Source organism: Artemia franciscana, chromosome 10 (assembly GCF_032884065.1).
Source record: "Artemia franciscana chromosome 10, ASM3288406v1, whole genome shotgun sequence".
NCBI lineage: Eukaryota > Metazoa > Arthropoda > Branchiopoda > Anostraca > Artemiidae > Artemia > Artemia franciscana.
Window position 1 is genome coordinate 18,060,442 of NC_088872.1, and position 13,224 is coordinate 18,073,665.

At 34.5% G+C, this 13,224-nt stretch overlaps 1 protein-coding gene across 3 annotated transcripts in view; it reads left to right on the forward strand.

The window, feature by feature from the left end:
- The window catches only part of LOC136031863 (pro-neuregulin-2, membrane-bound isoform-like), a 116,160-nt gene that overhangs the window by 71,127 nt on the left and 31,809 nt on the right, over nt 1-13,224 (forward strand). For all 3 annotated transcript variants that reach the window (XM_065711790.1, XM_065711789.1, XM_065711791.1), the window contains exon 2: nt 9,259-9,421. In XM_065711790.1, coding sequence (XP_065567862.1) covers nt 9,259-9,421 — 163 coding nt within the window. The remainder of the gene's footprint in view (nt 1-9,258; nt 9,422-13,224) is intronic.

Here is a 13,224-nt window from a genome sequence, read left to right on the forward strand (position 1 = left end):
ATGTATTCGGTTATTCAAACGTGACTCCCATTATTTCGCTAATTAAAGATTGATAACTGTCAAAATAGGTTGAAATTACTAGGCCAGCTTAAGGGATAGTTTTAAATATGTCAATTCCTAGATTTTATTTATTATATGAAGTGGGCTCAAACTTAAAGTAGTTTCAATTTGTGATTTAATAAAAGAGGAAGAATTATAACACATTAAGCATAAAAACGGTAAAAAAAAAAAACGTTTTGAAATTATATTTTAGGGATTTTTCCATCTTGGATAGAAGTTGAGTACATATATATATATATATATATATATATATATATATATATATATATATATATATATATATATATATATATATATATATATATATATATATATATATATATATATCCTATTGCATATTATATATCATGTTATTGTATTTGGCTACCTACGTAACTATATATATATATATATATATATATATATATATATATATATATATATATATATATATATATATATATATATATATATATATGTATATGTATATATAAAGTGTGAATCAATCAAGAATTATAAGTCAGATTTGTAAGCAGTTTTGACACTTTTTCTCTGACAATAATCTTTATGACAATGCTTTATTTTATACATGATCACCTCCTTTGTTCTAAATTATTATTTTTGACATTGTTAATTAATAGAGCGTCAAAATCGAGAGTTTGATTCACCTGATCATCGAATTTCAATTGATGGAATCAGAAAATATTTTGTTATCTCTTTCTAACTATGTTACTCATTATTGGTTCCAATAGTTATTCAAGTAGGGGTTTTCCCCTTTAACTCCTGCTTCTAAATCAACACTAACAAAATTCAATAGCTAAGTAAGTAGTCAAACAATAAGGGTTTTTCCAAGGTCTTACATTTTTGACAAACAGGTTATGTAACTATGCTTTCCCCAAGATTTTGTCTTGTTGACACGAAAACCCCAGGGTTCTTCTCCTGACCCAGGGACTGACAAACTACTTACTCCCCATCAAAGATGTAGAGCTGCAAGGTAAGTATAAGGTAAGATACTACTTGCACGAAGCCTTATGTGGTCAAAGGCATGTTCTTTTGCATTGAATTGTCCAGTGTTATATCGAGATGGTGAGACAGCATGGCTGAGATGATCGAGATAGTGATGACTTTCTTGATCTACCTTGAAAACCAGTGGGGGGGGCTTCGCCCCTTCGTAACTGCCTAAATAGCGTTGTTTTTTTATTAGATAGAAATCAGTGTTTAATTCATGATTTTTTGAACGAATAGATAGCTTATTATTATACATACATATTGTTCCACTTAGTTACTTTAAAAAAATTCTATGGATGACAGTAATATTTAGTGCTGCAACGCAATCAAGCTCTGTCTTCCTGCCATATACTTTGATCTTCTATATTAGGAATAAAAAGGCATTTATAAGGAGGACAGAATATTCTCTTATTATTTTTTTTCTCGCTTCAATCTTGAATGATGCCAAATTCCTCACAATTTGTGTTTAACATTACAATATTATAATGCAATATTTCTCGTCAGCAGTTAAAATAAAACATGCGGGTAGAGAGGGATGTTTACAACTTACTTTATGTCTCGTAGCAAAAGAGGAAAAACTAATTGATAATTTTGTTTCCGTACATTTTTTTCATGGCTTTTCTATTTGTAACTGGAAATAAATCTCGGTCGAGAGGTAGGAAAAATTCATTAAAAAAAGAAAAAAGAAAGCAAATTATATTAAATTACAAAAATATATAATGATTACAGAAGTCCTGAGACTTTGGTTGGGAGTAATATTAGGCCTTCTCCTGTCCCCTCCAGGCATATGTACATATCCCAACGGGTACGATAATATACAGGCTAAACTTTGTAGTTCTTAATATCTTCTCTTTCCCCCAACACAGAGTACAATTGAGTGTTACGATTAACATCATGCATAAATTATAAATGATAGTGTGCCCTGATTCTTTGCCGCATGATATTCTTACATTTAGGAGCATTTACTTCCCAAACTTACACCAAAATTTTTCAGCTCCACGAGTATTAGTCAATTGGGAAAATTTTGCCTTTACATAATGTTATACTTCATTGCAGTAGACGCTATATGGATATCAAATAAAAAAAAATAGAGCAATTACTTGGTCCACCATCTAAATCATGGGATATAATTGCATAACATATTGAAATCAGATGAAGGGATCAACAGCTGTGAAAATTTGAAACATTTGAATGATAAGGTTTGGTCTTGTCCAGGGATTAAGTAAAGAATGACTAAGAGGAGCTAACTCCTTCGCTGCCTCAAGAACCAAAATTACAAAGTAGTCTCAGTTAAGGACGAGATATTTCTTGAGCTTCGAAAATCCCCATACCTGGACTTAGAGTAAGGACTTGAAAACTTCTTTGAAACCCTGGAGGTGGACAAAAATAAGAAATATGTAGAATTTGAAAATCTCTTAGCGACGGAGTGATCAAGTTGATCTGGTCCATGGAGGGCGTAGGGACAAATTTTAGCGGAGTAATCCCTCTCCTCCATGACACAAAAGGAAAAAGTGATGGGAAGTCAAGAAGTTTCAACTGAATTATGTTTCTAGCCTCGGTTCAACCAGGCAACACTCATAACAAGGAAATCAAATTTCTGAGTTTTTTTTCCATCTAAATAAAATAGATTTCTCGTTTGCTAGGAACGTGTTTATCGGATAACGATCGTCAGTAAAACTGATTTTCGATCATCAGATTATTAAGCATAATTAAGTATTTAAACTAAGTTAGCATAACAAAAGCAAGCAAACAATTGACAATTGGCAGTAGCCCGATAAAAAAAACAACAACGAAATTTTGATATTTTGCAAGGGAAGCCTAAGCCCACGAGTAAACTTTCTGAATATTCCAGGTTTTAAGGAACTGATGGGCTTAATATTAGCACGCCATGCCAGATAAACATAAGTGCACTCAAAACTTTTGCCAGGTGGGAGTAAAAGCCTGTATGGAACCTTCTAAGGGTAGTTGGGAGAGTTTTGAAAAAAGTTTTTATGGAAAAAAAGTGTCATATTTCTTCAAGTGTAACATAAATTTGCCTTTTTTGTCCATTTTGGTCTTCTGTAACGTGAGGGAAGGGGAAAGTACTTGATGTCCTCTAATCTGCGTAAATGCCCACACAGGCACTAGATAAATATGATGAAATAGTCAGTAGCATGAAATGACCTGTTTTAAAGTTTAATTGAACTGTTCATGGAAACACCACGTAATCAAGACAAATAAACTATTCTTGACACTTAAAGTGATAAGTGTAGTAGAAAAGCTATTAGAACTTAGCAGGAATCTTTTTAAATTAGCAATAATGATCTTATAATGAGCTATTATAAACACATCGGTAAGGAAGCAGCTGTTCCTGAAATATGGAAGAAAAACTTTAAAGCAGGCAAAAATACCAATTTTAGAAATAATTGCTGATACTATGCTAGTCATGGTAAGAAAAAGGCTATTGGAGTTGAAATATATGGGTTATCAAAGCTGTTCACTATAACACAAAGAAGCTATTCTAGAACAAGTTACTAAGAACTGGACTGGATATTAAAAAAAGTTACTGGAACTGGTAGGGCTATTCCATGTTACTACTTTGGACTTTTCATGTCGCTTTTGTTGATCAGTTATAAGCTACTTCCAAATGCTCTTCCAGTAAGAAATATTATTCGAGTCAAAATAAAGGCTTTCAGTATTAGGCATGCTTAAGTGATAACCACGCATGTTAGATAGAGAGAAAGAAAGGTTTATATAGACAACAATCGTAGCTCAAATGGCTAATTTGATGTTGAAATACAAAACATGTTATTATGCATCATTATGTATTGACGTAAAAAAAGGGACGAAAGGGTTCTGGTAGCAGTTTGTCTAAGCACACATAGACACAAGTTTTAGCTTCTTTCTCGAACGGCTGACTGTCAGGACTTCTGGGGGTAAAATGTCACGGTGAGCAGGGTTAGACAGCAGTATTTTTCCAAATCTCAGGATAAGTTCACCCAAACGGAGTCAGGATAAGTTCACCCAAACGGAGTTCCAAACTTTGGAGTTCAAGGTTTGCTAGGGCATCGTAGTAGGAAATGTTTCTGTTACTCAGGAGCCTGCTTGCCCATTTTTGGACTGACTCCAGTCCCTGCATTAAATAGGCGGTTCTTCATACTGACCGACCCCAGACGGGACAGGCGTATTCAAGTATGGGGCGTACGTAGTACAGGAATGCCTGTAGAAGACTGTGGGCGTTGCACACGAAGCGACGCATTTTTGAAAGGGTTTACAGAGATGCGTTTGCTTTACGGGTCACACTATTAATATGGGTAGTAAAGGTGCAATCACGTGAGAAAATGACACCTAGTATTTTCACTTCACTTACAACAGGGAAAGGAACTTCAGGAGGGACGAAGTCTCTCTTTAGTGGGTTCAGTCTAAGTATTTTTTGACTTAACAGAGTCAATAGTCAGTTTCGTATCAGAGCACTGTGAACTGAGTAGATCGAAAGTGATTTCGGGGAATTGTTTGGTGGGGACATTACCATGGAGAAGAAAGGGGAGTAAGAGCGACAAATCGTCGACAAATTTGTATTTGTCGGTATGTTCTACCAGCAAGTAGATGATGATGGCAGGAAACGTTATTCCTGCCAGTTTCGTCCCTTGCGGGGCACCGAGGGTTATTTTACTCCATTCTGAATCACAGTCCTCTTCGTGTAAAGCAAATACTTTTTGCTGTCTTTCAGACAGAAAATCGAGCACAATGGCGAGTGTTTGGCGTTTAACACCCATTCGTTTTAGGTTTGTGCAGGCCACTAGTTGTGATAGGAGATCAAAAGCTTTGCGAAAGTCGATGGTCGTTAGGTCGACAAAACAGCCTTTCTTTTCAAGCCATTTCAGGATCTGATCGAACATTCTGACTAGGTATATAGACGTCCCACATTATGGGAGTCCGCCATTTTGGTATTTGTCAATAGTCTGTCTTTCTTGCTCTAGTAGCCGCCGCAAGATGAACGATTCTGTCGCTTTTGCTAGGCATGGCGTTAGAGAGATTGGTCTTAAATCATCACACGACTTGGGCGGATTCTCTTTGGGAATTGCACGGATGTGGGTCTTTTTCATGATCTAGGGAAGGTCCCAGATGCAAAGCACTGGTTTATAAGAACCGAGAGTGGTAGGGCTAGGAATGGAGCAAATTCACGTATGAGCTTTGCAGGGATTTCGCCTGGGAAAGGAGAGAAGTTTATCTTTACTTTCCTGATTTCACTATACACCTCAAATTCACTGAGCGCTAGTTTGCCTTCGTTGGGGCAATCATCAAGAAGTGAGGCTTTCTTCTGGGGGGTAATGGCTGAAAAAGTGGTACAAATGGAGGTGAGAAATGCACTAACGTCACTAGACCTCCGTATTCACCCATTATCGTTAGGTATCTTGACACCTGTTTTCGAAACATTTCCACTTTTCGCTTCGACCGAGTGTTCCCACTTTGCAGATTCAGTTTTGAGCAGGGGGTCAACTTTTTCACGCCCATACTTGCGTTTTGCATTTCTGATCATGTTAACTATTAGTTTTCTTTTGGTCGCTTTTTGATTTCCCTTGCTGCTTGAGTAAAGGCGGCTGCGTTCACGGATCAGGGACTTAATAGTTGGCGTTATCCATGGCTTGTCGTATTCACTTTTAAGCACAGTCTTTGTTGGAAATATCTCGAGGTACTTGGAGTACAATTTTTTTCACTGAAAGCACACACCCTTTGCTCAAGAGAAACTTCCGTTAACACCTCTGGGAAGTCATATTCAGCAATCCAACGGCCATATTCACGGATTGCAGAGTCATTTATTGGTCTAAAACATCAGCACTTTTTATGAGCTCTTCTGTGCCGCGCAATTAATTGAAATTGTCGGTAAAAGAGGAAGAATCTCATTGTAAACCAGTTCTGACTGAATTATTTCAAGTCAAAGCGGTTAAGCAATGATATTGTGTGAGTTCCAGGTGGGGTCCGGTCAAAAGCTAAACTTTTATTGCTTTACTGAAAAAAAAATTTAAAAAGGGAAAATTCTTATTAAAAAATTTTGCATTTTTCAACATTCAACAGAAAAAAAAATCATATTCCAATTTTGCTTGAAGCTTACTCTCAACGTCAATACAAATCACAGCTTGAGGGGTAGTCTATTAATAACATACTTTTTGGAACCAGTCAGAAGTAACATTTTTTTTCCGTTGAATTTTATATAGAATCACGTTTTTCATATAACCAATAGCGCGGTTCATATGTTGAAATGTTTATTTTTCAATAACCTGTCTTAAAGCCCCTTTGATCTATTGATTCTTGCGTCATCGTCTTATTAGAGAGGCTCCCAGAATAGCGCATACGTTCGTGCACGCTTTATTAGCAATTATTAGCATATCAAAAATAAGGTTGGTGAAACTTTTTTTTTTAGCTCTAAATCACCTCCGGCATTGGGTAAATTCATAAGAAAAAAAATATTACAGAAACATTTTATTCTCAGGGAAATCAAGTATAAATTTTGAAATTTGTTTTCAATGCTCTCAGTTTGTAGAAAAATACGTTTGATGTTGTGAGTCTAAAAATCCAAACATTATTTTGTAATATTATTTTATTAGAAGATGAAACATTATTGACGCTGCTGTTTTGATTAGCATTACCGATTAAGTTTACTTTAAAACAATCTCAGAGCTTAATAACCTCTCTGCTGTCATAAAAAAAAAATAACACGCATCACTTTGGCCTACAGCGATTTCAATTGGCTCAACACCTAAAATAGGTTTACTTACAAACGCTAGATCTGTGGGCTCACTTTATCCGTAATGACATTGTTTCATTTTCTGATAAAAACATGGACCACTACAACAGCATTGTAACTAAAAATAGATTTGTGCAATATTGTTTAGCTCCCTTGGCAATTGTACTACGGAACTGTCAGCTAAGTATTTACGTTTTCACGAATCCTTAGGCAATTCCGGAAATTCTAATATCGATACTGACAACTAGTGAACTATCATTCATCTTTCTCGAAGAATAGTCGTAAGTAATTTGTTATTCTTGAAAATTGAAACTGTTGAATGTTGTTTCGACACCGCTGCCATCTTTGGTTTTGAAGTATATTGCTGGTTTTCATTTTTATACACAGTAGTACCTATGAGTCATACGAGTCTGTAGTGCTCAAGCTAGTTGTTTTCTCTTGTTTTAATCAAGATAAGTTCCACAGTATCACTATAAATTCCAATAAATCTGGTGGAATAAAAAAAAATATTAAGTTACATGATGTAATTTTATGGGAGACCATTAGAACAAAAAAACTTATGGGTCTATCGTTTTTACCAATGACCATTTTTTTAAATAGGGGAGTTTGTCTAGGTCCTCTAGACACGAAAAAAAAAATTGATTTTAAAGGCTTTACAGCGCAAAGACAAAGGCTTTACTACTTTTAAGCTTTACTGCGAATGAGAAAAGGAGATGTCACTTGTTAAGGAAATAATCTTAATGTATTTTTAGAGCTGAATAAATAAAAATTATCGACAGTAGCGGTTTTAGGCCTCATAATCTGGAGGGTGGGGCAAGATATACTATAGAAGTGTAAAAATATAAAATAAAAGGAATTTAATGTTAGATGTTGGAAAAACTGGTGTGGGGAGCAGCTGTCCCCCTGCTCAGGCCTAGATCCGCCGCCGATTATTGGAGTGGGAAAATAGATTTGGGATGCCCAATCTAATAAAACATGAATGAAGAATTGACCAAATATTGTCTTCTAGTGCCTTTCAAAGTCCCGTAGCCAAATTGTCTGTGCGGATGGTGTTGGTTATGCTAATCAAACATAGCCATCATCTAACAAGCCACTAGGGTAGGCCAACTTCACTTTTTATTCACCTTCTTCTGTTCTTAGTATAAAACAATATTTGTAATGCCTTTAATCAGCAATTATTCGTAACTATACTTTCGCATAATTTTATTATATATTGATTTGAATTCAAATCTGTAATAATTTATTTTGACGTTTATATGAACCCCACCACCCTTAAGATTTGTCTAAAGGATCACCTCAGGAAAACTTGGAATTATCATCCCAATGAAGTCCAAAGACACTTTGACACCTCACCCAGACTCTGTAAAGGATTGATCTGTTTCTATTGAGTAATCCAGCGTATCCAATGACTCTGTGTTCATTATCTCTTTTTTATTTTTATTTTTCTAATATTTTGGACATATGATTGAGTGCTTCAGAACCGTAAAGAAAGGAAGTATATGTGATCCAATGCTCGTCTTATATTATTAATTTTGTATTTTGGGAATTTTGTCTTCTCTTAGTCAAACAGGATTTCAGTCATAGATGAAAATCTAACTTATAAAATCAGAGTGGTAACCAGGGCCATATTTAGGCCCAAGCATTTTTGCTGCTCCGTTTTTGCGAGATTTCCGAGAAAATCCCCGAAAATTCAGAGATAGTGGAAGCACTGAACAGAACGCAAATGATTAGCCAAAAGTAGTGCAAGAGAGATATGGTACCAAACTCTCAGCTGCCATTCTTGTGAGACATCTGACAGTTTATAAGTGGCTACAGAATTCCCGAATTGTTTATAAAAAAAAAATCTGTGAATAAGTAGCGTGAGGGCGGAGTATATCTGGCACCTTGACGTTAAATCACAGTAGTCCAGTTTTTGTTAAGAAATAAAAATCACTCAGTCATAATTAATCGTGCCCCCTGGCATTTTGCGCCCCTAGGTTTGGGCCTAGTGGGCCTATTGGTAAATTCTGGCCTGGTGGTAACCATCGCCAAAATTCTTTGTATCCAAAAGACGAAATCATATGCCATCAGTGACTGCCTATTTGGCTTTCTGTGCATGTTTCACTTGTCAATAATTAGCGCTCATTCTCTTAAAAACCCAAAGTTTTAGGCCTAACGAACTCCTCAGAAACTCTTTAGAGAAGATTTTCTGCACTCTATATACTAAAGTTATCTGCTTTTAACAAAACAATTGAAGGATGAAATCTATATAACCAAAAAAACAATATAATTAGAAACAAATTACAGGTGCACACTGCAGGGTTGTGATCTAAGTCACACTCACACCTGGAAAAAAAAGAATTTTGCCTAGTGTTTGTCAATCAGAAAGCCCATGTGACTGGGAGTACTCTAAATGACCCCAGTCTCTTAAACTGACAGCAAGCACGTACTCAGAAGCATACCAGTTTCTAGAAAAAAAATGGTCGTAATTTTTGTCTTCTTTTTAGCAAAGCCCCCGGCAGCAGCTGGACTCCGTGACGTTAAATTAACTACTCGGCATCGACTCATGCTGAAGTGTCGAATAAAAGGGAATCCCATTCCATCAGTCATTTGGTTTAAAGATGGAAAAGAACTCAGACCTTCAAAGCGAATCAAAATTAAAACGAGAAGGTAGGTGACTCATTGAGTTGTTCTTTCAGGCTTTAATTTGATTTTAGAACTTTGTTTCGGTTTTTTTTTTCCTTATGCACTTTTGAAATACATTTATTCTTCTGTATTGAAAATAAGATTTTAGTCCTATAACAACCCTATATGTGACGACTAATGCAATTCTATTCTAGTCACAGAAGCGAAATAAATATATAAAATTCAAAGTAGGACAAGCCTCCACTCAACTCTCTAGAGCCACGGATTAAATTCAATAGCCCATAAGCAAAACTGTGAGCCAATTTTTTCAGAATGGTGATATAGCAAGGAAAAATCCAGAAACTCATACTGGATTAGATAGCATGAAGCATTTTAAAATAAGCAGCAATTTTAGACCACATTGAAAAAAAAAGCTTCCTCAAGAAAGGGATTGACATTATAAGTCTTTGAAAATGAGTTTCAGTTGTTTCTTATATTTAGAAAGAAAATAGATTAATCGGTAACGTTGGTGGATAGTTGGTTCAAAATATCAAAGGATTAATTACATGATAATTGACTAATCATCCTCACTGCTTCTAAGGGAAAGGATTGATTTTGATTAACCAATGAAAATGCCCAATTTAATTCATAATTAAATTAAGATATAGGTAAGAGTTAAATAACCTAGAGGTAAGACTTATAGATACATTAAATCGCTTGTACTCTCAGCTCTTATGAAGCCACATATAATTTTCCCAACACGAGAAACAAGTGGCCAACTTTAAGAAGTATGTTACTCCTGCCTGGTTTTTGGGACTATATTTATTATGTGTGAACCAACTAAACTTAGTCGATGCTAGTCGATGCTCAGGCCATAAAGGTCCATTGCATCCACCAAAGAATCTATTCGGGTACTGCAATCGATATTTCGAATTATGAAGACTTTTGCAATAGAAAAATAAAAATATGTCGAAATATTTAAAAAGCATACCCTGTATAAGTCTCTTGATCCCGTCATACAGAGGGCGCTAACGTACATATTATGTACGTTATGTGCATATATTACGAATTTTGTCTTTATTTGAGCTGCTAGAAAAAGTTTCTGATATGCTTAAAGTAGTTTTGCCAATGTCTAGAAAAGATACAGAAATACGTACTCTAATCTCATATCCTAAATGTCTCTAATAATAACAATGGTTTGGTATTATAGCAATGTTTATTTACGAAAGGGGATGCATAGCCTATATAGTTTATTCTCGTAAGATGCTAGCTAGCCAAAGAGTGATCTGGATAAGCAGCTACTTGGCGTCAAGAAAGAAACCCTGGAATTTCTTCTTCATAAATTTTTAGAAGATTAAGAAAATACTTCAAGAACTGAATTCCAGAAAATATTATTAGAAAAGTATCCTTCCTTCTGTTCATCTTTCGTCCGAGAATGTGCTTTCTCCTGGCAAATTTTGACATGAAAAAATTTTGACTGAAATAATGCTCGATGAAGCTGACAACGCTGGTTAATTTTAAATAAGAAAATACAAGCATACTTCATAAACTGAAATTAAAACAATTTTCTTCTTCGGAATAATAATGATGCCATTTTTAGAGAAAAAAGGATAAGTCATCCTCATAAAAGCTTTGGGAAGATCCAAAAAGGATTGATCCAAAAAGGTTTTGGGAAGGAATCGCGTAATTTCCTTTGCTAAAAATATTGACACATCAACAAATTGAGTTACTTCCGAAATCAAATCCCAGAAACTATTCTCAGGAATTCAAATAAATCTATCCAGAAATGTTCCTTGTTTTTATCACTGTATCGGTATGTGATTAAGATTTTCCGCTCTTCCAGATTTATTGCTTTGAAGCATATCATATGTCGTCCTAGTGACTTACAGGTCTTTCAACAGGCTCAAATAGAAAACATTGGCAAATAGAACAGTCTGAGCTTATAGGTAAATAACACTTAGTCAACAGACTCTCCGAACGAGTTTTTTATGAACATTCTAAATAGGCAAGTCTCAGTAAATAAAACAATCTCCAACGACCTGGTATGCGTCATGAAGGTCTTGGTGTCACAACATGTCGTTTTCATTAATTGGAGACATACAAATAGGAATTAACAAGGCTTTTGTTTTGTTCCCGGGTGAAAACTTGGTTGTCTAAAAATATGCGTTCGGTTTTACATTTTCTGAAGCATCAAAAGTCGAGGAACTATTCTACTCTTGTAAAAGTTATGGAATGTTATGAAATATATTTGATTTATTTTAACTAAATAAAATATGAAATATATAAATAAATAACAAGCATATATATTTTAATGAATTTAAAATTAAAGCTATTGAATTTTTTTCTCTGACCGCAAATTTGGAAATATGTTGGGATTTTTATTTTTTCCTAACCTTGGAATCTGTAAGACCTAATGTATTCTTTTTAATTATAAGATTGTATAAAAATAATACGTTCCAAATTAATGTTTTTGATCAATCTGAAATTATTTTGTTCTTGGAGAACGAAAAGATTAAAAAAAAAAAGCTTTAAGCTACCTGCTAAAAGTAATTTTAAGAGGTATCCCCAGGAAAAAAAAATTTAATATGTTATTTAAAACTTTTCTGCTCAGAAAAAAGACAGATAGTTCTAGGTCATTTTTGTATCTTTATTGCACTACGTCAAACAGCTGAATGTTGAAACCTTAAGGTTCCAATATAGATAGCGTGAAAATATTCGAATAGTTTTATGTCTTTAATTCTCATGTCTTGTTAAGGTTTTTATATCAGAATTGTTGATTAGTTCTTGAAAGAAACGTTTAACCTAAGGTCTTCAAGAAGGAGAAAAATTTGCTACTTAGTGTAATTGTTTAAATCACAGGGATAATCATTGTGGTTAAAAAGAATGCCAGGAATTAATATTATTTTGTTACATAAATACATTGCAATATTAAACTTAGTCTCTGTTTAATATTCACTTTACCGAAATTATTATATTTTAATAATTTTTTATTTTAAAGAAATATATTTCAATTATAATTTTTTATATTTTAGTTATAACTCAATAATAATGTTTATTAAAATTTAATTATAATACGTATTATAATTAATCTCAAAGGTAAGTTTTCAAAGAATGATGATTAGTCCAAAGAATAAACCAGTCATCTTTGACGGAAAAAATAATGAATCTAAAGAAGATCACATTGGAGACTCGAGTTTTGCGAATTTTGTCTAGAATAGATGGCCTTATAGTATACGAATAAACAAAAACTTTTTATTTTCACTTAAAAGTAAGGAGTGAGTTCGAGCTAAAAAAAAATAAAAAAATACTCTAAATGCAACGAGGACTGTCAATCTCCTTAACTCCCCTAATTTTTGCGCTAAAGTTTAAATTTTTCCCCATAAAGCGCTGAGAACGAATTTTATTTAGATGTCTTACTTACTTTACTCCCATCTGGCTTAATAGGCCGACCATGGGTATCCCCTTTGACAACAACGTTAGAGAATTTTTTAATATACCTCTCTGTTCCCTGAAGTCTGTAAAAGCACTGAGGGGTAGCCAAAACTTTTTCTCCTGGGTCTTTGAAAGTCCCCCGATTAGGCGAGAGGCATCAAACCTTTTTTCAAAATCTGTTTTAGGAAGTTGGAAAGAGGGAATAAACGACGTGTGACCAATAATTGAAACTGCCCTTTCTGCCCTTTGTAGTAAATTTTTCAGTCCAGAAATTTTCAGGACAATAGGTAAATGAAATACTTCTAATCACCAACCTGCTGTTTTTTTAAAATTCCAACATACTTTCAGCAAAGCGCTAGTCAAACTTTAGCAGCAAAAGAGGGGAGAGGAAGTCTATCCTCCCCTTCTATAGTTTG